The 25711-nt window shown below is 34.3% G+C and overlaps 5 protein-coding genes and 3 long non-coding RNA genes across 14 annotated transcripts; 3 read left to right on the top strand and 5 right to left on the bottom strand.

The window, feature by feature from the left end:
* Window positions 1–305: 305 nt before the first annotated feature.
* PIP3 (plasma membrane intrinsic protein 3) lies at window positions 306–2352 on the bottom strand. 2 transcript variants are annotated; one of them, NM_001203991.1, is made up of 5 exons: window positions 1756–2161; window positions 1368–1663; window positions 968–1108; window positions 679–874; window positions 424–606 (listed from the first exon to the last, which is right to left on the bottom strand). In NM_001203991.1, exons 1-4 carry the CDS (start codon window positions 2039–2041, stop codon window positions 755–757), a joined length of 843 nt encoding a protein of 280 aa, NP_001190920.1. In that variant the 5' UTR covers window positions 2042–2161; the 3' UTR covers window positions 424–606; window positions 679–754. The 2 variants fall into 2 exon arrangements, with proteins under 2 accessions (NP_195236.1, NP_001190920.1); NM_119676.4 differs by having other exon boundaries at window positions 306–874; window positions 1756–2352.
* Window positions 2353–4226: 1874 nt separating this feature from the next.
* Window positions 4227–4436, bottom strand: AT4G09085. Its single transcript, NR_142252.1, has one exon. It is a non-coding gene; the product is annotated as an other RNA (long non-coding RNA).
* Window positions 4413–4624, top strand: AT4G09075. The gene has a single exon (NR_142251.1). It is a non-coding gene; the product is annotated as an other RNA (long non-coding RNA).
* Window positions 4625–6092: 1468 nt separating this feature from the next.
* AT4G09065 lies at window positions 6093–6554 on the bottom strand. Its single transcript, NR_142250.1, has one exon. It is a non-coding gene; the product is annotated as an other RNA (long non-coding RNA).
* Window positions 6555–7208: 654 nt separating this feature from the next.
* CAT2 (catalase 2) lies at window positions 7209–10401 on the top strand. 3 transcript variants are annotated; one of them, NM_119675.4, is made up of 8 exons: window positions 7209–7512; window positions 7773–7869; window positions 7946–8223; window positions 8302–9078; window positions 9161–9250; window positions 9352–9419; window positions 9509–9602; window positions 9717–10401. In NM_119675.4, exons 1-8 carry the CDS (start codon window positions 7498–7500, stop codon window positions 9774–9776), a joined length of 1479 nt encoding a protein of 492 aa, NP_195235.1. In that variant the 5' UTR covers window positions 7209–7497; the 3' UTR covers window positions 9777–10401. The 3 variants fall into 3 exon arrangements, with proteins under 3 accessions (NP_195235.1, NP_001328611.1, NP_001031791.1); NM_001342324.1 differs by having other exon boundaries at window positions 7227–7869; window positions 9717–10363; NM_001036714.5 differs by having other exon boundaries at window positions 7427–7512; window positions 9509–10371.
* Window positions 10307–12446, bottom strand: AT4G35080 (high-affinity nickel-transport family protein). 3 transcript variants are annotated; one of them, NM_001203990.1, is made up of 3 exons: window positions 12024–12379; window positions 11786–11857; window positions 10392–11492 (listed from the first exon to the last, which is right to left on the bottom strand). In NM_001203990.1, exons 1-3 carry the CDS (start codon window positions 12327–12329, stop codon window positions 10701–10703), a joined length of 1170 nt encoding a protein of 389 aa, NP_001190919.1. In that variant the 5' UTR covers window positions 12330–12379; the 3' UTR covers window positions 10392–10700. The 3 variants fall into 3 exon arrangements, with proteins under 3 accessions (NP_567976.1, NP_001190919.1, NP_974685.1); NM_202956.3 differs by lacking the exon at window positions 11786–11857 and having other exon boundaries at window positions 10392–10824; window positions 10912–11492; NM_119674.5 differs by lacking the exon at window positions 11786–11857 and having other exon boundaries at window positions 10307–11492; window positions 12024–12446.
* Window positions 12447–15001: 2555 nt separating this feature from the next.
* Window positions 15002–16669, bottom strand: AT4G35070 (SBP (S-ribonuclease binding protein) family protein). 2 transcript variants are annotated; one of them, NM_001085024.2, is made up of 3 exons: window positions 16120–16564; window positions 15950–16042; window positions 15015–15847 (listed from the first exon to the last, which is right to left on the bottom strand). In NM_001085024.2, exons 1-3 carry the CDS (start codon window positions 16135–16137, stop codon window positions 15326–15328), a joined length of 633 nt encoding a protein of 210 aa, NP_001078493.1. In that variant the 5' UTR covers window positions 16138–16564; the 3' UTR covers window positions 15015–15325. The 2 variants fall into 2 exon arrangements, with proteins under 2 accessions (NP_195233.2, NP_001078493.1); NM_119673.5 differs by having other exon boundaries at window positions 15002–15847; window positions 15950–16669.
* Window positions 16670–23894: 7225 nt separating this feature from the next.
* On the top strand, window positions 23895–25101 carry HIPP25 (Heavy metal transport/detoxification superfamily protein). Its single transcript, NM_119672.4, has 2 exons — window positions 23895–24368; window positions 24453–25101. Exons 1-2 carry the CDS (start codon window positions 24294–24296, stop codon window positions 24837–24839), a joined length of 462 nt encoding a protein of 153 aa, NP_567975.1. The 5' UTR covers window positions 23895–24293; the 3' UTR covers window positions 24840–25101.
* The last annotated feature ends 610 nt before the right edge of the window (window positions 25102–25711 follow it).

Raw genomic sequence — 25711 nt, 5'->3', positions numbered from 1 at the left:
GGTAACTAGACGCAGAAAAGTTACCCATGTGATAAACACATGAGCTACGCGACACGCGGCCTAAGAAAAGTTAGAGTGCGGTGGAAAAAATGGGTTTAATGTCTCGTTTCTTGTCTGGTTGTTACAACTCTATTGGCTCCACTCCTTTTTATCCTTTCACAAAAACAACAAAAGGTACTCGCACGAGTTCTTTTTCTTTTAAAAACAATACTAATTCTAACAAGTAACATCGAAAAAAAAGACTAAAGCAAATGGAGCGAAAATAGTTGTTTTCTTGTCAACTAACGAAAATGTAACCACATAGCAAATGGAATCCAATATTTCCTTCTCAACACGTGTCAATTAATGAATGGTTTACATATGACCCGATGGTTTAGAGTCGACACGAGGATAATAACCAAAAGACCCACACACCATGTTCAGCCGAAATTTGTATCTTAATTGGACGCTAGCTGTAATAATGTACATTGAAGGATCTTGTGATGTTGTGAATAATAAATTCCAACTTGGATTGTTCGATATTTACGAACTGACATGAAGAGAAAACATGAATTTGTAACTACTAAGAGAAACCAAAGGCAAACGATTAACAAAGACAATCAAAAACTAAAGAAGGAAATAGAAGTCACTGAGCCATTTCATAATTAACATCAATCCACCATCTCTCTCATTACACACAAAAGAACAACAAATAATAATTAAAGCATATAAATCTTAAAGTTGTTTCTTGACATTATCTTAAAAAAAGCCTTCATTAATTGGTTGCGTTGCTTCGGAACGAGCCCAAGGCCTTAATTGCTGAAGCTCTCAATATGTATTGGTGGTAAGCTGCTGCAGCTAGTGCTCCCAAGAACGGACCAACCCAAAAGATCCACTGCAAAACCAAAACCAACACAGAACCAACATTAGGACATGAAGTCATGAATGATTAGTGAATACCTAATCCAGATAATAACTAAACACTTACTTGGTCATCCCACGCCTTCTCGTTGTTGTAGATAACAGCAGCACCAAAGCTTCTAGCTGGGTTGATACCAGTTCCAGTAATGGGGATAGTAGCCAAATGCACCATGAACACAGCAAATCCAATTGGAAGTGGAGCCAAAACCTAATCACAAGAAAACCCACCACACTTTATCAGAATCTACAAAGTAAAGATCCTTAGAGATTCATACATACTTTGTCATTACACCATAAAAAGATTCAAACTTCATCAGAATCTACAAAGACCCATTTTATATTCATACTAACTTTATCATTAAATCCTAAAAAGATTCAACCTTTATCATAATCTACAAAGACCCAATCAGATTCATAGTAACTTTGTCAAAAAACTCAATTAAAGATTCAAGCTTTTTGAGACTTACGGGGATGTGAGAGTCACGAGCGCTTCTCTTAGGGTCAGTTGCAGAGAAAACGGTGTAAACAAGGACGAAAGTTCCAATAATCTCAGCTCCGAGAGCAGTTCCTTTGCTGTAACCGTCAGCTACGGTGTTAGCTCCTCCACCAAGAGTGTTGTAAGGAGTTTTCATGAAAGCTTTCACGAAACCCACACCACAAATGGCTCCAAGACACTGAGCTATCATGTAACCAAGAGCTCGCACCAAAGAGACCTTACGGGCCAAGAACAGACCGAAAGTCACAGCTGGGTTAATGTGACCACCTACGAGAAGACGAGAACAAGAACGAGATTAACAATAAAACCAACGAACCAAACAAGTAAAAGTTAGGGTTTTTGGTGGGATTCAAACTTACCAGAGATACCGGCGGTGCAGTAGACGAGGACGAAGATCATACCACCGAAAGCCCAAGCGATACCAAGTAAACCAACGCCGTCACAAGGACCGGTTTGCTTCTTGTGGCCGATGACAGTAGCGACGGTGACGTAGAGGAAGAGGAGTGTAGCGATGAACTCAGCGATGAGAGCTCTGTAGAAAGACCAGGATTTGAGCTCACCCATGTCGAGAAGAGGAGCTGGTGGAGGATCCACGTAGTCTTTTCCATGGTGGGTTTTGCCTTCTTCGCTCACTTCTTTCGACATCTTTGTTCTTTTTACTCTCTAGCTAGCTATGGAGTTTGTGGTGCTGTGTGACGACGACAGTGTATCTCTTCTGCCATTTTAAAGGGGAAAAAGGAAACCCTTGTAATGCCAGGGATAAACCAAGGGTACTTTCGGTATTACGTACTATTTGTATAGTCTACATAATTCTGCTTATAATCATTATTAGTACGATTAAATAGTTAATAACCCTCTAAACTAACTTAGTACTAAAAATATAAACTACTAAATGTTCCTTGGAACTTTCCAGTTTTAGTTAAAATCACATACGATTAATATGCATTATTACTGACAAAATAATAGTCAAAATTATCACGAATGTTCCTGCAAAATAATAGTCAAATTTGTGTTTTAATGCATTTTTTTCTCTTGCTAACATCAATAGTTATATGCATTATTACTGGCCCAATCAAATTTTTGTTCTTGTACTGTATGATATAGTGTATAAAATAGCAATCAAAGTGGGGTATAATTTGCATGGCCAAATCTTTTGCAGTTCTGTAAAATGTGAATATTTTTCCTACTAATAAATATGGAACAATGGGATAAATACACAAATGTTTAAATAAATAAAAATAAGACATGTGTTTTTGTAGGTTTGTTGAATATTTTTTTGGGTAGTAATAATTTGAAAAAAAAAATGGGAGATAAAAGTAGAAGGTGGTGGGGTCCAGATGTACAGATAAGCCATGTGAGGGTTAATGATAGAAATGAGGTGTATGGTTTTCTCGTCAGCCTGTCATCCCAAACTCTCTTCAACGGTTATCTCAATATCTTTGTCTTTTTTTCCAAATCTTTTTTGGTAACATTTTTTCAAATTAGGTCAAATGTTTGTAACATATGATAATCTGCTAAAGGCAACTGTACATGAAAAAGATTAATAATCTACGAAGAAGGTATATTCGCGGCAATTTTTAAAAAGAGTTCATATACCAGCAAAAGATAAGAGTCTATTAATTATGGTTGGTGCCGTTTTTTTGACGAAACTTGTATAGACAAACATTCACCCCGCATATAAACTATATAGTAGTCTATGCTAATTTATACTCACATTAATGTGTTTGTCGTTGAAATTTGAAGACTATTTATGGATTATAATCAATTTTAAAATTTGGTTAAATGATGTATGGGAGTATATACTAATACTAGTGCATCTTATTCTTTTTGATCAAAAAATTTATCTACTCATTTGCTATTCCTTTTATTTTTTTCCTTTGAGAGAGCCATATTAATTTGAATGGTTATGTTTGTATATAGCAATACGGACGTGGCATATTAGAAAGTTGATACAAATGTACATTAAAACTTAATGGTCATTTTTTTCTAAAGTTTAATGGTCATTTAGATTGAGAATTGCATAAAGAAAAATCCATAGTGCAAGCTCACAAGGAAAAGAAAAACTAGCATAAATAGTGGACTGACGGATAATCCGAAGTGCTGGCAATTTAGGAATCCCGTAATGAGTGTTAATATCTAAAGCTTAGTTTACTCTTTTCCTTTCACATTTTTTATACGTTAATACGACGTTTGTCCTTATCCTCGTAGCCCTAATCAAAATTATTTATTTTGTTAATATCCCTAGCCAATTATTACTTAATTTACTTTATCACTTTGTGTAATACTTAAATTTTACGCAAATGTGATTTAGATATATGAAATGGAAGTAACTTTACTTCCTAAGTCGACCCACGATAATATCATTAATTCAAGTAAAGTACGACAAAGAAATATTTGATTTGATATTATGCTGCCTTTGGTAATGGAAATGCCAGGTCGATGAGCAATCATAGAAAATGATGATTGCCTTCCTCTTTGTCCATGAAGAAGACTATACGATTTCGTATAACAAAATTATATCTGCTAAGTTGTGGTAAATTTATTAAATATACAGTTCAGGCAACATTACGCAGTGCAAACATTAAAACCACCAATACACATTTTCATTTCAATTGAGTTTGAAACTAATAAATAGGGAGCCTGCGGTTTCCAAATAGTGAGATATCGACCCTAGTAGTAATCAATAAGATTTCAAGTTTTATGATTTGGAAACGAAAACAATAATGTCTGGATAGTAGTACTGGACCATCAAATATATTACGTAAATAAAGTCTCTTCGTGGTGCAGAAGAGGTTGGATAATAATAATATTTGGCTAAACTTCATCCGAATCATTGCATGTGAGAATGGATCACCATCTTATCTTTGCTGCTACTATACCTATCGTTAATTATGATTTATTTTCCCGGAACATGAAGGATTTTTGTACATTATGGTTAGCGAACTTCAACAATTTCAACTAGTCTAGTTAAATTAAATTGAGTATATTATATAGTTCAGAGAAAGGGACTGACCTACCACAAGGGGCAGCCAATCTTTATCTCTAAAACATCCAGGTCACAATTTCCACATCAGTTTGGCAAAAGACAGGTCAGATCTCTTCGTTAATCCATACAGATCATCCCACGTGTATCGTATCTGGTAACGGCTAGAACGATCCATAAACATCTGTCTTTTTCCATCCTTTTAAATAATGGTCCTCGTTTCTCGCAATTCCTTTTTCCGATTCCCCCTCCAACGGTCACTACATTTGATTACCGTATGCTTTACGGTTTTTTTTTTTTTTTTACATCAATTTTATGGTTCAATTATGCCTTGAGAATGTGCTTTTGATTTTGATTAGCAGTATATTTGTTTAATTAGTAGTGAATGCGTTTATTTTTGTGGATTGTTTTTTAATTAGTTATCTTGTCATTTAGTACACATATGGTAAACTAAGCATGTTTATGTACTTAACTAGGTTTTAACCCGCGGTTTACCGCAGACAATCAATTTATTTGGTTCTTATACTAAATATTTGAAGAAATTTGATATTTTAAACTTATAAATATAAATTTCTAGTGATTAGTGAAGAATCGTAATAAATGATTTGGATATTATTGATTATTGATTTCGTGATTGAATATACTGTTTTTAGAGATGAAATGTGATTATATTTTGATTTCAAAAACGATATAGATTCCTTATTTTTGTTGAATAGCTTAGATTAAAGAGAATTAATTTTATTAAACGGTTTAGATTGAATTGGATCATATAAAGCTTAGAAAATTGTTAAGACCAAACTACCCTTAATAATTTTGAATAGCAAAGAATAAAATCCAAAATTAAAATCAAAATTGAGACCAAATTATACAAAATTTCAATTTGTACTTCTCTTTTAATAATAAAGGGATTAGCTTAATTATTCTTAAAATATCTTAATATTATTTACACTAAAGAAAACATAGAACATACTCCTTTCTATTCATTGTTTTTAGGCTATATTGTACCTTCATATTTCATTTTTGAACTTTTCAGTTCAGAAAATAGTACATACAATAACTTTGAAAAGATTCAATATTAATGCTGTCTTAGATTAGCACTTTTTAAAAGTATGTATAAAACAAGTAATCGATCATCCTTAAGTTTGGTGTTCCCTAATATTCATATTTTAGCTGGTTGCAAACACCAGCTATATTCGTTTATGGATTTTGGTCTAATTATTATTAAAAAAACAAAAATTAACCATAAGGTGAGTTTGTTTTGTGTATCCTTCTTATTTTTAACCAAGAAGGAACTTACATCAAGATTAGTTGAAATTTTCAAAAAGACGACACGTGCTGAGAAAAATATGTTCTTGATCCTTGACATTGGAAATGGAAGTAGTAGCTAGCTACTTAATCGTTGTATATCTTTAAGAGTTGGGCTAGACCAGATAATTCAGCCCATTTTGATGTATTAGCGACAATTCTTTTGATAGCATTTTTGGGCTAAGTCTATTCGTAATGGGTTTCAATCATCTCATTGTTTCTTCAGCACATTTTTGAGCCTGCTTATTTTTTTTCAGAACGTATGGAACAAGATCACATGTTTAATTATGTATGGTCGACATGTTTCAATCCGTTGGCTTTAAGGTCTTAATAACGTACGATACATTAGTTTTGTTTTGTTGCATGTAACCTGTGTGGTTGTACTTGTACGTTCACTACTTGTTGGTTTCTTTATAACCAATAGAATTCGGCAATTCAGTACCATGTATATGTTTTTCTTAACCGACCATATATTCCATAATTCACATGCCATCTCTTAAAAGAAATACAAGCACTCATAGCCATAGGTGGTGGATGAAGAAATATGTGTGTTAAAAATTTCTTCTATTGTCCAAAATCAACAGCTTGATCAGATGAACTTCTGAGCGAGCCAGAGGGTTCCAAGGTGGGCCATTGGGAACTTGATAAATCTCATCTCGTCACATCTCCCAAGGGGCAAAACAAAAACTTAAGAAATAATCAATTCAAAAGGCATATTCTTCCCGCTTGGGGCGTTCACACTATCTCATCACACGTGGAATCCAACAAAGCAGCCACGTCACCCAAGACCATACTAAACCACTTAAAAAGGTTTTGCTAAAAGGCCAAAAAAACCGGATAAGGAACCACAGCCCAATGACGTCCTCATTTATTTTATTTTCATTGAATTGCCTAATATTTATTTCTTTTGTCGTCCTTCTTCCTTGCTTTTGTTACCATATAAAAAAAACTTTTTTTTTAAGTACAGAATATATATATGACAATATCGCAATCGTGGGTTCAGCTTATCTTAAGTTCTCGGGAACCTAAATTCGGATCGCATTGACGATGTTGATCTATCAAACCACAGCCAGTTAGTTTATAAGGTTCAAAATTAATCGTTTATCAAAAACTACATGTAAGTTGGCTTTGTTCAACGAATTTTTAGAAAAACGTAAAACGATATAATTTGGCAGGACCAAATAAAAACCAATGCCATGGATTTCATCTTCTATTACATCATAGAATAGATTCAATTCTGTAAGGGTTGACTTTGTTTTAATCATTATTCTACATTCTCTAATAATAATAGATTTTGTTAAACTTGTTAATGTGATGTAAATCAAAAGTACAGTTATTTGCTATGAGTGTCTGAGATTAAAAGATAGTCGCACTAATTCATTTAGATTAGTTTATAATCCAATTAACAAAATAAAAATGAGCGAATAAAACAAATTAAAACTACTTTTTCTGAATTTGAATAAATAGTAGGTAACCGGTGGTTGGATTAAGAAAAATATATATGAAACAATTCGTGGTACTGTGATCATAAATAATACTTGACGTTCCTGAATTTCTCGCCACAATATATAACATTTGTTTTTTTCTTTCCAGTATTTATCACATGAAAAAACTAAAATAAAGAAAAAACGATAACCTTTAAAAATTCCCCCCTCAAAATAAAGAAAAAAATAAAAAGCTAAAAAGGCAGTAATACACACGCCATTTATAAATAAGGCAAGTGAATATAAAATAGTGCCTCATCATCATCAGTACCATCTCCTCGTTTTGATAAAAATCTCTGAATCTCTCCAAGCTCTCTTCTCATCAAACCATGGATCCTTACAAGGTAAACCCTTCTTTCTTTTCTCTCTAACCTTTTCGTCTTTTGTAATTTCTCCGTATAAACTGGATTGAAACGTTGTTATTAGCTTATGGAATTGCACCCAAAGTTTTGACCTTTTTTTCTACTCGAATCTGCAAATATACAATTAAGTCTTTCCATTGCTCTAAGATCATGTGCCTTTTGACTTGTGATTCTTTCGAATCATTGTGGTTTTTCTCTGATGTTAATTTTAATTTCCTTTGCAATTGATGATGATGATGCAGTATCGTCCAGCTAGTTCTTACAACTCTCCCTTCTTCACCACCAACTCTGGTGCTCCTGTATGGAACAACAACTCCTCCATGACCGTTGGACCCAGAGGTACCTCTTCTTCTCCCATGAATAAGTCTGTTCTCCTCAATGTTATTGTTGCATTTCTGATTGTTTTTTTGGGCAGGTCCTATCCTTCTTGAGGATTACCATCTCGTTGAGAAGCTTGCCAATTTCGACAGGGAACGGATTCCAGAGCGTGTGGTTCATGCCAGAGGAGCCAGTGCTAAAGGTTTCTTTGAGGTCACTCATGATATCTCTAACCTCACTTGTGCTGACTTTCTCCGAGCTCCCGGTGTTCAGACTCCTGTCATTGTCCGGTTCTCCACCGTTATCCATGAGCGTGGAAGTCCCGAGACCTTGAGAGACCCTCGTGGTTTTGCAGTCAAGTTCTACACCAGAGAGGTCAGTTAGTAGTTTGTAACATTTAAGAATGCTAGCAATTACTTATATACTAAGCAAATGATCATTCTTTGTATGCAGGGGAACTTTGATCTTGTTGGAAACAACTTTCCTGTTTTCTTCATCCGCGATGGGATGAAGTTCCCTGACATGGTCCACGCTCTTAAGCCGAACCCAAAATCTCACATCCAAGAGAACTGGAGAATCCTTGACTTCTTCTCCCACCACCCTGAAAGTTTGAACATGTTCACTTTCCTCTTCGATGATATCGGTATCCCACAAGATTACAGGCACATGGATGGTTCAGGTGTCAATACATACATGTTGATCAACAAAGCTGGCAAAGCTCACTACGTGAAGTTCCATTGGAAACCAACTTGTGGAGTCAAGTCTCTTTTGGAAGAAGATGCAATTCGTGTTGGAGGAACCAACCACAGTCATGCGACTCAAGACTTGTATGACTCTATAGCTGCTGGAAACTACCCTGAATGGAAGCTCTTTATCCAAATCATTGATCCTGCTGATGAAGACAAGTTCGACTTTGACCCGCTCGATGTGACCAAGACCTGGCCTGAGGATATCTTGCCTCTTCAACCTGTTGGACGTATGGTGTTGAACAAGAACATTGACAACTTCTTTGCAGAGAATGAGCAACTTGCTTTCTGTCCTGCAATTATTGTCCCAGGGATACATTACTCAGATGATAAGCTGCTTCAAACCCGTGTCTTCTCCTATGCCGATACTCAGAGACACCGTCTTGGACCAAACTACCTTCAGCTGCCAGTCAATGCTCCAAAATGTGCTCACCACAACAACCACCATGAGGGATTCATGAATTTCATGCACAGGGACGAGGAGGTACTTAATAGTACACTATCAATATCTTTATATCGAACTTGAAGCTAGAATACCATAGTCTTACAAGAAGCTGTTGTTACAGGTTAACTACTTCCCGTCGAGGTATGACCAGGTTCGTCATGCTGAGAAGTATCCAACTCCGCCTGCTGTCTGTTCTGGAAAACGTGAGAGGGTCAGTAATCAACTCTGTTTTCCTCTCTGTTTCTGTTTCCCATGGATTGGTTCACTTAAGAACATATGATCTAAAAGTTTCGAAATCTGTTTTTTTTTCAGTGCATTATTGAGAAAGAGAACAACTTCAAGGAGCCTGGAGAGAGATACCGTACCTTTACACCAGAGAGGTACTAATTGTTTTATTTTTGTAATGATGCTTAATGCATAAAAGGAACATCTGTGTTCTTAACGTTTTACGGTATGTTTTCAACTTCAGGCAAGAACGATTCATCCAGAGATGGATTGATGCCCTATCCGACCCACGCATCACGCATGAAATCCGCAGTATCTGGATCTCTTACTGGTCTCAGGTCTGAAATCTTGATCTCTGTTACTGTCATTGTCTCGTTCTTCAAGTCTCAGCAGTTGAAAAGTTGTCAAGTTTTAAACATTTTTGACTGATTGGTTAAAAATGTGTGAAACAGGCTGATAAGTCTTTGGGACAGAAGCTGGCAAGCCGTCTGAACGTGAGACCAAGCATCTAAAACGAGTGAAAGAATTCTTGATTGGCCTTTCTGTGGTTGTTAATTAGCAGAGAAAAGAAAATGGGAAGAGATCAAAGTTGCGATAATACAATCTTCATCATGTGGATCTTCTGTGCTATGTTATAATAGTATCTGTTTAAAGACCAAAAGAACCTTGTGTGTTGTTGTGTCTCTCGTTTATCAGAATAATACATTATACATTGAAGATTTATAATCCGTGGTGTTACTTGATGAAAGCTCCTTCTTCCTTGAAAGATTGTGACATATTCTTATATATTTCTCATATATTAACGAATGTAATCCCGTAAGAGCTGTCGACAAAGACGTGATTTTTAGTCTGCATGTTCTGGACGAAAGGGAATAGCAAAGTATGAAACGAAAAAGACAAGAAAATCCATAAATTCTTATGTGTGGGTATTAGGGAATTTACAATAGTTGTCAATATGTGTTGTAACAGTGGCCACATTTGTGTATAACGTCGTTGTATCAAGTGTGGGGTGTCGAGAGTCTTTAGATTTGGTGTGAATAATCTGACAATTTGGATTTGAACTCTGCTTTGACATCCTGACATTAGAAAATAAACTTGGTTTTGACATTTTGGGGTTTGTATTTGTGACAAGTACTGTTCAAATGATATAAACAAGAATGACTTTTTAGTTAAAATTTGATAATATTACAAAGTATGGTTACATGCAGTTGATCGATAATTCAGAACCAAAACCAAACTTCTCTTAAAAATAAGGAAAATAAAAAGAATCACCAAATGGTTTTCTCCGAGAGGAGTTTCTGAAGCAAGATTACGAGATTTTGTTCGTACAGGTGACAATAATACGAGTGATATGGACCCAAAAAAACCTCTCTTTCTTCTATAAGAACTACAAAGATTTCAACTTGTCTCATTTACCTGAAGAAGCTTTTACTTTCTCAGTAGAGGCTAAAACCAAAGAAAGGGCTGATGACAATTCCCAATCCAAGACCAATAGCCACAAGTGACGAAACCCAAGTTAGTTTCTCTGTGATCCTTGGAACTTTCTCTTTCAAAGCCTCACTGCAAGACCCAATAAACGCTGTGTAACTTCCCATCGCTATAACTGTCCCAACCAGAAACATTATCAAAAACGCAGACCCTGCTAACCGTGATGGGAGAGCTAATGCAGGCAAAACAATCATCAGAGCATCCGGTTGCAACCCGTGAACCACTCCAGTTGCAAATGTAGCAAACCCGATCTTCTTCTTTTTGGGCAGTGGTAAGGCTTCTTTCTCTGTTGATACCATGCTGATGTCGGTTTCTAAAGCGACACAAGGTTCTGGAATCTCAGAAGCTTCCTTGATTCCCATAGCACCGATAATAACAAGAGTCAATCCCACAATTCTTGTACCCCAAGTTTGTAATACTTCAATGTGAAGCCGGTCTTTAAGTAGCAGAAACAGTAAACCAAAGATGACTTGACCAGCATCATGCCCACATCCCCAGAGAGCTCCAACAGCAGCACTTTCCATTTTGCTGCGTCCGATCGAAAGCGGAGCTAAAGCAGCGAGGTGATCAGGTCCTGAGAGCGTGTGCAAGCAACCAGCAAGGAAACCGGTCCACGCACTTGTTAGCCAACCGGATTTAGCTGCAGTTTGAAAGCTAGCGAAAGCAGGTGGTGCAAGAAGCGGGTTAAGCAAAAGCACAGCTACTGCAGAGATTAGTATAACGGTTCCAGTAGATAACGTCTGCAAAGAAACACAGATATATATTGATCTGGTAAACATCCATGAGACTACATAAGAGGACAGCGAACAAGCACAATTCCAACACACAGACTAATCAAACAAAAAAGAAACTAGATTGATTTGAGTTCTATTGTTCCAACAAGTGTGGAGCTTGAAATTAGGGACTATCAATATCTAACATGAAAAAGCAAGTTCAATGTCAACAATATCGAATTAGCTCCCGAATCCTAAAACAGAGAGAACATGATTCCATGATTCTAGAGACTGATGGATAGTAACATATGTAACCCTACAAAATTGGAACTTTTTGTAATTCTTGGAATCTTCTTCTCGAGCAAACTATATACAAACTTTTCATATGTTTCCTGAATAAAATCAAACCCCATTAAAACCCATAAACCCCAAATCTAATGTAAGCCAAGCTCGTCCCCAAAACTATACGAAAATGTGGAAATTGAAACATTTAGTAAGCATCGACGTAAGCATCCAGAGATTTCTAATTACCACTGAACAAAACGTGAAATTGAATACCTTTCGCTGCTCAGAAGCCGACGTCGCGATCCGTGTGAGAAATCCGGGATTAGGTTTCGATTCATCCGATTTGGGAGACCCATTGAAGGAATTGTTAGTTGTGTTAGATCCTATAGGCGTATACAGTGACGGAATCTGGGAACTGTTGCAGGAAATTGAGCTGACTCGGCGTGACTCGGGCCGGTGAGTCGAGACAAAGCTCAGACCCGATGAGCGGAGACGGGGAAGGAAAGGAGAAGTCCGTGAAGGGAATTTGGAAGGAGAAATTGAGGAAGAAGAAGAAGATGGTTGAAGAAGCCTTTCCATGGCGTCTCCTTCTCTCTCGGCGAGGCAATGAGTCTCGAAACTGAGATAGAAGAGAGTACGTGCGATGCTCTGTTTAAAGGATATACGATTTTTGAAAAAAAGGAATTTTTATATAAATAAGAATAATAATAATACTGTTAACGAATTAATATTTCTGTTTTTTTTTTTTATCTACTATATTTCAAAATTGAAATCACAGTGAAAAAATTAAGATAAATCTTTAAATTATTGCACTATACCACCTTAAAAATTGTTGAGTTTTACTATTAAATAAAAATGCTTAATTTCGATTTTTCAAGGGTTTAGGTAAAAGTTGGATTCGACAACTGCGTATAAAAAGCCGACTTGCCTAATATTCTTACGTTAATTAGCAATGAGACAAAAGATGTGAACTTTTAAAACATGCCATAGTTAGATCGAGCTTTTAATAAAAGACGTATGTTTATCCTATGATCGAACGTATAAAAGTAAACTCCAAAAACCATGTTATAGCCTAATCCATCAAATGTATAAAATATGCATAATAGTTGGTCAGGCCAATATGTGAAATACATGAGGATGTTTGTTGGAAAATGTCAAAATTTTCGCCTACCAAAAGGAAAAGTAAAGCACATAAATATGGAATCCACGACGCATCCACTTTCTTTCTCTTCCTTGCTATTATTTCCTCATCTGCTTATAAACTTTACCTACCTCAATTCCTAATTCCTAATTGCCCAATTTACAATCTCGATATCGAAATTTGTTTTTTAATATGGTGCAGTAAGTTAATAATAATCGAAATGTTTTATGAGATTACAAATGCATCTACGTGGCTTGATATGAAATACGTAAGCAAAAAACTCTTAAACATAACATTTTGGAGTTATTGCAAAACAATCCCAATAATTTGTATCTTCCCAAGATATCCTCATTTCTTTCGCATAAAATATGGAAAACTACGAATGCGACCAGTGGTGCACATGTAATAAGTTTAAAAATTATTATCCTTTTAAGAAGCAAAACAAACAACATGTGTATAAAGAAGAGTTCAACAACTAAATACCTCTACCATCTACAAATCAAACGAAGGTTAAAACAAAAACGATAATCGAATTAAATTACATAGTTAAAGTTGTTAAAATATCATGATATTGATATCCCTAATCGAGACATGGTATTGAATTTTGATATTGACATCTTGTGATTAAAAATCCAATAATCTTCAGTTCATAACAAAAAAAAAATCCTTTGTCGAATCATAGTAACATATAAAAAAAATATTGAAGTCGTTTGTTACTTTGTTGATTCCGTCTCTATTCGTCCATTAGCAAATTGAGTAATGATGATGTTTATGTACTTTTAATACCTGACGTATTAGTTCCAAACTTCACGTCGTGTTAAATAAAATTAGTTGGCAATCCAGTGAGTCCCACTTTCAATTTGGGCCGAGCACTTGGGGGGTAAAATGGGCCGGGCCATGTGTTTATACGTAATCCACATAATTAATTACCCACTTCGGAAATCAAAACCTATAGCAACATTAGGCGGTTTGGGTTTGCAATTTCTAGCTTTTCAACAAAGAGTCTAAAATCACTAAGGTCTTAAGGCTAATTGGGTCTTGAAGACTCAAAGCCGTAAATAAACACACACTGACACACAAAATCTCTACTAGTAGAGCTATATGACACGAAACACCCTACAATGCTAATCACCTCATCCATAGCACATAGGACTGACTGTTTATTTGTGTTTACGTTAAAAGTTTAAATCATTCTATACATAGAGATAATAATGTTTGCGTAAAAAAGTTTGTAATACTAATAGATGAAATAAATCCTATGAACAAGACAATAATCTTAAATTGTCCCAAATGAAACTTAAATAAGATTTAATTAATCTTTATGCGTTGCCTTTTTCACTATTTTCTACAATCTTGTTTATTGATAGTAGTACGATCTAATTACATAATAAGGTTATACTTATTGTTTATTTATAGGTATTAGGGAGTATCTAGAAAACCTAGGTAGCACAGATCTGTCGAAACAGAGATCGAGAATCCTTAATGAAGGAAGAAGAAAGGCCCAAGTGTTCAATGAAACATGTTTCTGTTTAGGAAAGTGCGAGAACTCAAATCCTATGGCAGGCCAAACTCTGATTCTCTTTCAATTTCTATTTTTTTAATGTGGAATTATTACTTACTATTGTGCTCTCATGTCACTGTACTATATTGATTGTTGAGCAACCCAATAATACTTACAGCTTCCTCCAATACGCGTGTCTACGGCCTCTACTACCACCTCTTTTCACCATCTTCCTACATCAAAACAAACCCATTAATATATAATGCTTCCTTTCTTTTTTTTTACTTTTTCATTGCTTTCTTTTTTTTGTTCAAAAGAATATAACTTTTTTTGTTTTGCTTTCTATGTAAATTAAAAGACATATGTTTAAATTTGATTTAATTGATTTTTTTATAAATGAAATTTTTTAAAAGATATGTTTAAATTGGATTTCATATTAGTTTAGAATTATTATTCTTTCGGTCAAAAGTTTCTAGTTTTTTGCTTATTAGGAAGTGTTTAATATAGGAAAATCTTATACATATAATCATTAGGAAAATGTATATTAAGATATTTAATACTAATGTGTTTAAAAATCCTAAGAAGTTAATTATCATTGAAATAGAAAGAATGGCATTCAAACTTTATATCCGAAAATTCATTAGATAGAAGGAAAATATGAATTATGTTCATCAAATCCAGCTGGGTTCCTTTTTTTTCTCCATTGAATGGAAAAAGAACCAAAAAACAAAAAGGGAAAATGAAAACCCTAATCAGAATTTACTTCTTGAGATAACCTTTTACTATTTCTAACCTTTCCCTATTCTCACTTTCCTTTCCTCCCCTATTTTTACCAAATTACCCTGCCACGTCATCTACCCGGAGTAAAAACTCTCCGTTCACCGGAACACAAAGGCAAGCATTTTTCCGGTGAGAGAAAAGAAAGGATTTTCCCTAGAAAATGAGGGCCTCGATTCTGCTTTTCTTGGGGGTATTACAGATCGGACAAAGAAGAAGCCCTTCCTCGCAATCCATGCAGCAACAGAGATGCCTACACGGCAGAAACAGAACTCTCGTTACTCCGTTAGACCCACAATTGCAGCAACAACTACTCATCTTCATCTTCTTCGCCGGCAAACTATTCCCGTCTCCTTCTCCGCCGCAAAACGACCCTTCGTCCTCCACCTCTGCCTCACCAGCGTCGTAACACGTGGCGGCTCTCTCGCGAACCTGTTCGAGCGTTGTGTTAAGCGTTTGCACAATTGCTTCGTTCTCACGAGCCATTCTCTGCCACGTCTGATTCTCCATTTCCATTTTTCTCAACAGATCTTCGAGTTCCATGTTCTTGTTCAATGCTTTCGACATTTCTTCTTCCTTCTGACTCATCAAAAGCAAAGCTTTACTCTCCATTTTCCGTAAAATCATCTCCATTTCTCGCTTCCTCTGTTCTTGCAACACATATCTCAACCTCTCGTTCTGTTATCAACAAAGCAAAAAAGGTTGAATCTTTATCAGTACCCACGTCTTAAAAACCGAAACTTTCGATGAAAAATTGGTTTGGATTACGAAATAACGAACCTGTATTTTGATGAACTGATCGATCTCTTGCTTCTGTTTCTCCATCTGAGCAGCTAAAAAGCTTTGAGAAGGAGACTGTTGTTGTTGATGATGCTGATGATGAAACAGAGCATGTTGGTTGAAATCTTTCTGCAACTGGAGATTATTGACAAGATAAGACTGATCGTTACCGATTCCGATAACGCCATTGTTGTTGATCAAAGAAAACTCGGACCCACCAAAACCGATTTGATTCGCATTCGGAGCGTTGTAATTCAACTGCGCTTGTATAGCCATCTCCAGAATTTCCCGCTCGAAAACAGAGAAGGAAGAATGCTTATTTTTTCTCTCTAAATTAAAGAACAGAGAGAGAGAGAGAGAGGAGAAGTGGAATCGATCTTTGCTGATTAATAAAGAGGAATCAAAAAGCAGGAAACCGACTCTGATTTTGTCTCTGATCCGCTTGTTTCTCGGGACAACAAAATTGTACAATGCATGTAACCTCTGCACGATATATAGAAGTATATATTTTTGTAGTATTGATGAGAATCGACGAAAAGAAAAATAAAAGATGAACGGAGTAAAGTAACTGAAAAAGTTGAATAGGAGAGGGAGAGAGACTTTGTTGGGTTAATGTTTATCTGACAATCAATATTATATAAAGATTTGGTTTTAAGTATTCTTAATTTATAATATTAAGCACTAAAGAAACGACGTACACATGCTGATTATGTGACTGAACTATCTTTTATCTTTCCAAGGTCAGAGATTTTGCCAGAGCCGTTTTGTCTTTTATTAGTAGTACTAGTTTTTATTTTATTTAATTATTTCTTTTCGGCTTTTTCGGTAATGTGTAAAAATTATACAAGTCCAAGTGGAATTATGGCAGGGCACAGATTTTTTCTTTTCTTTTTCCTATTTTTTGGTTATTTACTTCTATTTTCTCTGATTTGAAATTTATTGTTTACTGAATTGGTCAGTTGGGTCATCTGGAACGCCTGAATTATTTGATTTTTGGTTCTATTTTTTACCACTTTTTTTGTTCTTTTTCTAATTATGAAAAGTAATTGTAATTTTCTTAGTCAAACAATGGCTTAGTTTACCTATTATTTTGTTCTACAAAAGGTTACGCCATTATAAGGAAACGAAAACAGCCATATAACACCATTGTTACAAATTATTGACGTTAAAGCTTTTTTTTTTGTTGTTATCCACAACCATAGGCATAATTTTAGATGTGCACAAGAAACAAAACTGGGAAAAAAACAAAAGTTGTATTACTATTTTAATTTACAGCTCATCATACTGCCTTTGAAATTAATACATTTAGACAAACATAGACATGTATATTTTTAAAAAGTATATATTGCTTGCTGTTATATTAATAAAATTAGGATATTACAGTGTAACTTTTATTTTATCTGGATTCTTCTTTGCATTTTTCAAGAAAGTGTGTATAATCAATATGGCAAATTTCAGAAACATTGACTTTTATAAAATGTCTGGTGAACTGGAATGAATTAAAACGCACCAGATTTAAGTTCATTGTTATTCAATGAAATCATATACTACTCCAAAACGCTTTAGTTGACCACTGAAAATTTCTGGTCAAATATGGCTTAAGTAATTTATATTATAAGATGTTCTCCTATTGTGAGTTTGTGGCAAATTAAACAGAAAATGGATTTTTCCTATTTTTAGTACAACTGTTAAAAACCTAATTTTATACCATCATATTACTTTAGAGAGAAAAAAACGTCAAACTATCTTGTAACGATATGTATGAATAAATCGGGTTTATTTATTTTTTCTTTTTTCACAAAAAATTATGATTTAATTTAGGACTTTTTCTAAAAATGTCTAGATTCCAATTGTTTCAAAAAGGATTAATGATAACGTTATGTTGACAATAACGTTTATAAGATTTTTTTTTTTTTTTTTTTTTTTTTTTTTTTTTTAATAAGAATTAGTTATCTCTTAGTCAATATTTAGTGAGATTTAGAACTTTGGGTCACGCGTAGGGTTTTAGTCTACAACGATATTCCGCGCGATACTCATTCTTGTGGTTACGCTTCATTCTAATAGTCATACACACTTAACTTACCAATTTACCATTATGATTGTGTGTGTCGTTAGTTGTGCATTATGATTTGGATCAAAGAAAAAGGAGGAAACGGTGCTAAAGCAAGAAGTTTAATGAAAATCGTTGGACCGTACGTATTAATATAATATGGTTGTTTTTAGCACCTTCATCAATCATCATAGTACAGAAGGAAAGTGCAACGGTTTATTATATGGTTGTATTTCTATTTGTTAATTTAATGGGTTGGCTTTTGGGCGGTAAGAAAAGAAAACATGGAGAGAAGGGTCCATATTTATGAATAATGTCATAATTCATGCTAGAGGAATGGTGCAAACCATGTGATATCCTTCAACTATTATATGTCTCTATCTAACAAGTATTTTATATGCTTTGGATATATAATGGATGATGACTTAGAGACACTTGTTGGCTATTATTGTTATCATCCGAGTGTGTGTCGCTTGTTTCTTGGGAGGTGGATGTGCTACTATGTTTCCCCCGCAAAAAATAAATAAATTTGACACACCTTTCGTATCTACCGACACGTTTTCGATGCATTGCATCTTCCACATATCCATAACCCAATGCTTACTTAGCAATAGTCACGAATTGTTTCATACTTATCTCACTTTCATTACATTAGGGAATACTGATTACTAAGTACACGTGATGCAAGACTCTTTGGACGATATATGGACGCCGCTAGTTCTCCAAGCACCAATAGGTCGGGGTATCTTTCGAATCTTCGCGGATGGATAGAAAGAAAAAAAATATAAAAAAAATCAACCCTTAAATTAAAAACTTTCAGTTTGCACATATCTCCAACGCTAGCTAGAACAGATCATTGTTGTGGTGGTGTGGTGTGAACTAAATGAAAACTACCTGTTTAAACATATCTTCATGCATATTGTCTGCGAAGGAAAAAAAAAACAATTGTGCATTAATATTCTGATTAGACCTAGCTAAGTTCACATTTTTGTGAGATACGGTCTACAAACTTAGTATTAATACGAGTTTTTAGCCACCATTAGTTATTGCTAATATACACTTTATCAAACATCATCGATTCGTACCAACCATCTTTGAATGCTAATTACACGAATGACCACATCATTATATAATTTAATATTTTCTTATGTAGCTTTGATTAGTTTAGTGATGTAAAGACGTTAGGAAATTAAACAAAGTGGTCATAAATCACTGTAAAATAGGGGGTCTCACTATTCAATCGTAGCAAAAAAAAGGTCTCGATCGAACATTTCGTGTATTTTTTGGTGAAAACAGACATTAACCTAATTTACTTTTGAAATCTTTGCACAAAACGACACCAACCCCGACAACTTTTTTGTTTCGTCCTAAAAGATATTTATATATCTAAACTCGTCGTTTTTACTCAATCCGTGATTACTACGAAATTTACACTAAATGTACGTGTTGCTGTTGCATAATGTAAAAACATGCGTGTATTGAAGCGTTCGATCAAATCTTCACATACGCATCGTGACACACCACTCTCATCTTCACCCAAATCCCGTTTTTGCCGATTGGTCCAGCTTCACACCATTTAATTATCTAAATCTCAAGCATATAAACTGAGAACATGTTACGTATTAACGTAGCCGTAGTTCAGAATTATTATAAACCGAGAACATATTACATATTTTGAAATATATAAACAAAGTACAATAATTACATATAAAGAATATTATATACTTCAAAATTAAAATTATTAGTCTATTAAAGGACTAGAAACACCAAGAAGCAAAGGTTTTGCATTTGCCTGTTTGCTTAGCTTGTCTTACTCTTACCCCGTACAACTGCGCGCTACATCACTTTCCTCCATTACTCTATGTTATTTTTCCCTTCATTATTGTATATTTAGTTTCCAAGACCAAGAGTACATTCACAGCAAATACGGTTATCTTTTTTGGATTTCTTTAATATCAGATTTTGTTTTTGCATAAATGTAAAGAGTATGATAAAATTACATATTACTGATAGATTACAAAAAATGTAGCTAACTAGTCTCAATTAAAAGAGTTATATAGAAATACTTTAAAAGAGCCAAAAATAGCATTTTATTTCGTCACTAGTCATTTTCCTTGGAAAAGTCCATGGAACAACATAATTTTTTAAAATTTTTTTGTTATTTTTTCTCGGATTTCAGTCATCAGTAGCAAGCAATTTTCATACCCATTTTTGTTGATAGTATACGTTTTAAAGAAATAGTTCATAAAAAATTGTATATTAGCCTATAACGTCCACATGCATGCCACACACAAAAAAAGTCCACATGCATGCGATAATAGAAGCCTTGGCCCTCACTGTCGCGAATAGTCGTTTGCCATCGGCGTTCGGTATGTTCGGACATCACCAAACGCATTCAAAGCCATACAATATTACGTTATGGCCTATAATATGTACAATATACGTTTAGACGTACGTTAGAGATTACGTGTATATATTTATGATTTTATGTACATTATACTGTTTATACAATATACAATTTTCGGGTTCGAGTTCCCAGGTTTAATGATGGACAACAAAATAATACTATAAATTTCACCGATGCCTACATATGTAAGGTATCATTGACTGCATTACAGATCCTGCATTGTCGCATATGTTGCAAACACATGGTCCATCGTCCCAACTGATTAAATGATATCCGAAATCTGTCTATATTGTCCACGTCGATAAATGCCCAAAATATAGTACAATTGTTTTAGAAATCATATCTATAAAAATGAAAGCTCACGAAACAAAAATATCCAATAAAACATATAGAATGCTTAAAAGTCAATAAATCTAACATTTTTTTTAAATGTATCTTTTTGTAAGACAATTTAAATTTCATTATCTAAACCCAAAAAAAAAAAAATTCATCATGACAATTGAGATAAAAAGTGATACGAAAAGGGAAAAAAGAAATTAGGGTTAAGAGTTAAGAGAGTGGGGGTGGTTTCCCGTGGCCATGCAAAGGTGTCAGCTTCGTGTCACAGTCTACGATGGACACCGACACACGAAACTCATGTGAACTGTTCTTTCTCTTTATTTTTCTCTTTCTTTTCTTTTCACTTTCTCTTCTGTTCTCGAGAAAAATGAACCAAAATGGACAAAGGCAAAGCATTGTTATTTCCTCTTTTTTACACAGTAAACATAATTATTCTGGTTTCTTCATAAAAGAAAAATAGAGAAAAGGACAAAGAGATTCATTTAACAGATAAAGATTTTCACCTTGGACCAAAAAAACAGCAAACAAATATATTTAAAATAATTTCCAACAGTTTCTCGTGCAACTTTGACTAGAAAACAGGATTCATCTTCACCTTTCTTTTTTTCTTCACATATTAACTGTATGTACCTTTCTTTATATGATACAAAATTCGATGTCTTCGGTTGTCACATTTCTTTGAAGACCAAATGACTTTTTGATTGTCTTAAAAACTTATGAATTGTTTACAAAAGTCGGCCGAGTATTACGTGAAGACCGTTTTGATACGACATAGACTTGGCACGAGTAACAAAAATTTGACAAATCAAGTACATTATATATATACGAGAATTGATTGATTTGTTTTCTTCGTCAAATTGACTAGTATAAATCAATGGACCATTTTGGTAACGTATAATAAAAGCTGACCTAGTAGACTTTGTTCATGAAAGAGTTAAAGTCTTTAGATATAATGATTTTAGTTGTCTTCGATGGTTGTGAACTTTTTTGGTGCAATAACCGGATGATCGGACAGACGCATTGAATGATTCCCAACTTTCCCGGTTTAGTTTCTTTCGGTGTTGAAATAAATTAATATTGAAAATCTTTAGAAAGCAGAAGTTGTTGGTAACGTATATATCTTTTTCTCTGGACTAATTCTTGTTTCCAAGAGGCTTAAAGTATCGAGGCCACGACCTGTCACACACAACACAATATTCCATACTTCTGCATCAATTACGTAATCTTTCTCTTTTTTTTTTGGCTATTTATTTTACTTATCTTCCTAGTTCCTACTCCCTCATTTCTTTGTCCCACTCCATTAGTTCTTCCTTTCTTCTTAAAATTTTATTTATTTAAAAACGAACCTTATGAGGAAAAATATTTAGAAAATTAAATCCATAGTATATCATTTTTCATCCAACGTGCACTACCACGGCTGTGACTAGTAGTGATTTTTAAAGCAAGAATTTCAAAGGGATATATTTAGTTCTTTTAAAAGTTAACCATTGAAGTTGAATTTTCTTAAGGGAAAAGAATTGCTTTTTCATTTCGTTTTTTTTGGACCAGCGTAAAACAACAGATTCTCTTTCTTTTGGATTTTGGAGTGGAATCCACTGCATATACTGGCTGATTTTTCCATTTTCTTTACAACATTAAAATCGTTTTAATAAATCGTCCACAGTTAACTAAAAATTATAAACTCATACAATTCTCTATAAAATACATCCTATTTTTTCTATTATTTATTTAAAATATTCCCATAGTTCTTAGTTGCTTCAAATGGTCACCATTTACTTAAGAAATGAATTTCATCATATTCCTCTAACTATCATTTTCAGTACAACAAACTATATATATATTCAATAGCTGCCACATACGACCATGATGTTCCAATATAATTTGTAGAATATGATTCAGAAGAGGTTTGGTTCATATCAATATTAAGTCTATACACTGGTTAAAGCCCAAAAATTGAGAATTCAAGGTTGTAAAGCTATAACCTTGTATACATTGGGCCTAGCAGTCCTTGATTTCACTAATATGGGCCCATTATCAAGGCTTACTCGTCTGAATAGTGAATTCTACCGAATGTTGGGCTTTTTATTTCCAACTAATGTTAGGTTTCAAAAGAGAAAAGTGCATGAAAATCAGTAAATCACGTTTGTTTGGGGTTTCAGAGGACCGACACTCTTTCTAAACATAACAATATTCGAGCAAATTACATGAACTTGGATTTTGGCCATTAAATTTGATGGTGTGGTTGACTCTCACAAAATTTCTACACAGAAAACATGATCAAAATATGCTTATCGTCGTCAGATATATCAATATTCCAGGCCTAATTTGTGAGCAAAATGATGCGAAGACGAGGATTGTGATGTTTAATCCGAATTATCATGTACCATTGTATATAATTTACCTCTAGATGATTTTCAGTGGTAATAAGGTATATTTAATAAATGTAAATCGGAAGTTTAGCCTTTTTAATTAAAAATGCAAACAACACAAGGAACACATGGATGAAGCAAACATAACCAATTATGAGTGACTAGTAGATAGTAGATATACAAACACATATTTCCGATTTCCCAAGTAATATGAATCTTTGTGATGACAAAATCGTTACATCATTCACGTTGTATTAAGTTACAACTAACCATGCAGTTTTTATTTTACAAGTAAATGTGATTTGTTTTCTAGTATACCCATATAGATTATACTCCTTTGCTATTTTAAGGTGATATGAAAGCTCTCCCAGAGACTAGTGAATTAGTTATGGATGGTTGCCCCGCAAAATAATATCGTTTTGTAATTTAATATGGACTAATGGTTATCTCATGACATATACTAATTAAAATTGTTAAACTATAGAAGTTATTTAAAAAGAAGATTGAAAATGAGATGTGGTTTTCATTGAGTTATTATTTATTAATTTTGAAACCATAAAAAAATGATGTTGAAACTTGAAACATTTATATTTGTTGCATAAACAATTAAACATGTCAAGGGTGGTCCACCAATACGTAACATGAACAGTCCGTCTTAAGAGATTCCAACTTCCAATCCCAAAATATTCATCAATTCTGTAATTGTTTAGTCAGATTTGAAATAATTGCGAATAGAGATATCTTAAAAACTTCATTCAATAGCAAACATGAATTGTATAACAAATGTCTATTTCATCTATCTGTCAATGTTTAATTATTGCCACACTGGTGATGCATATATAACAAAAGCGACCTATATAGATTAAAGTCCTTTTATAACAGGTTCATATACACCCAGTAACCACCAATACACATACACGTACATATATATATTATTGCCGTTTGAGAGTCAAACTCATACACGACTCACTGAAGGTTGATACAAAATATCAGCATATAATAACTAAATATATGGTCGAAAACTACTTATAGAGTTTGGTAGGTCGTATTTTCAACATTTTAAACTCAATTTTTATGTTGACAATAACAAAAAAAGAAAATCATATCATATATCTCAACATATAGAGTCTAACTTTTTTCGCCAAACCAAAAGAAAGAAGAAACCAAGAAACAAGAAAAATGGGTGTTCTTGATCACGTCTCTGAATATTTCGATTGTTCTCATGGAAGCTCCAAGAGACACAAAAGTCTACAGGTAATTAAATTCTGCATCCATTCATAATTACGTTTATTTATAATCAAATCCTTATTATAATATGTTGTGGTTGGAAAATACTAGACGGTGGATGTGAGGGTTTTGATAGATTGTGAAGGATGCGAGAGGAAAGTAAGGAGAGCTTTAGAAGGAATGAGAGGAATAAGAGATGTAACCATCGAGCCAAATGCTCAGAAAGTGACAGTGGTTGGGTACGTTGAACCAAACAAAGTGGTGGCTCGTATCATTCACCGAACCGGTAAAAGAGCAGAGCTATATCCTTTCGTTCCTTACGACGTTGTGGCTCATCCTTACGCGTCTGGTGTTTACGATAACAGAGCCCCGACTGGGTACGTTAGGAACACCGAGTATGATCCACATGTGTCACGTCTCGCACGTGCTAGCTCCACTGAGGTTCGTTATACTACGGCGTTTAGCGACGAGAACGCCTCCGCTTGTGTTGTTATGTGATGTTTTTTTTTTTTGGTTTAATTTTTTTTTACTGGGATTATTTTTTGTGTTTGGATGTTGATGTTTGTTTATGTTTCCATCACGAATGTATTTAAGATAAGAACGAGTGAAAAAAATGTAAATTGCATGGTGATGAATTGGTGGTTAAAACAAAGTTGTCAAAAAAATATGATAATTAATAATCCGGTGACCAAATAATGCGAGCAAGGGATTTAATATTCGACATAATAGTGTACAACAAAATCAGAATTAATTATTACTTTATAACATTAGGAAAAGAAATCAAAACTATAAAATGATACGGTATAAGCTGCCCAAATAATTGTGCTTAGAAGAAAAGTAATTTTGTCGTACTATAAGAATTAACAAAGTTCACAGTTTGTTAGCCCTTGGAGCTAGTTCGGTGGAATTGACTAATAACGAAAAGATAATGCAAATTGTGATCATTAGCCATGCATGATAAAGTTGAATTATTACTTATTAGTTTAGTTGTCACTAATTGTCACAAAGGGTTGGTTTAGACATCGATAGCGTGTTCGGTCCTTAACTTTATCAATGTGACAAGCTAGCAGAGGATTTTCTCTAAAGTATTTTGTCCTCAAATGTGGATAGGATTGGTCGCATTACGTTCGAGATTTTTGTCCTCATTAATATGCAAAAATTCGTACTTTTTAACGAAATTGAATCCTAAATTTTAATGTGAAACCACTAAACTACTAGATCAAAGAGGTTTTTACTTTTAGTAAAAACTAACCCAACTTATTATGAAAAAGAAAAGAAAAAAATCGTCTAGGAGGATAATTGGTTTTAAATAGAATAATTTTAGGAAATTAAATGAAGTGGATCCTTAGTGGGCCTCCCAGCTAATAGTC

The sequence above is a fragment of the Arabidopsis thaliana genome, chromosome 4 (genome assembly GCF_000001735.4).
Source record: "Arabidopsis thaliana chromosome 4, partial sequence".
In the NCBI taxonomy this organism is placed as follows: Eukaryota; Viridiplantae; Streptophyta; class Magnoliopsida; order Brassicales; family Brassicaceae; genus Arabidopsis; species Arabidopsis thaliana.
Note: the sequence above shows the minus strand (reverse complement) of the source record. Positions and strands in the feature narration are given on the sequence as shown.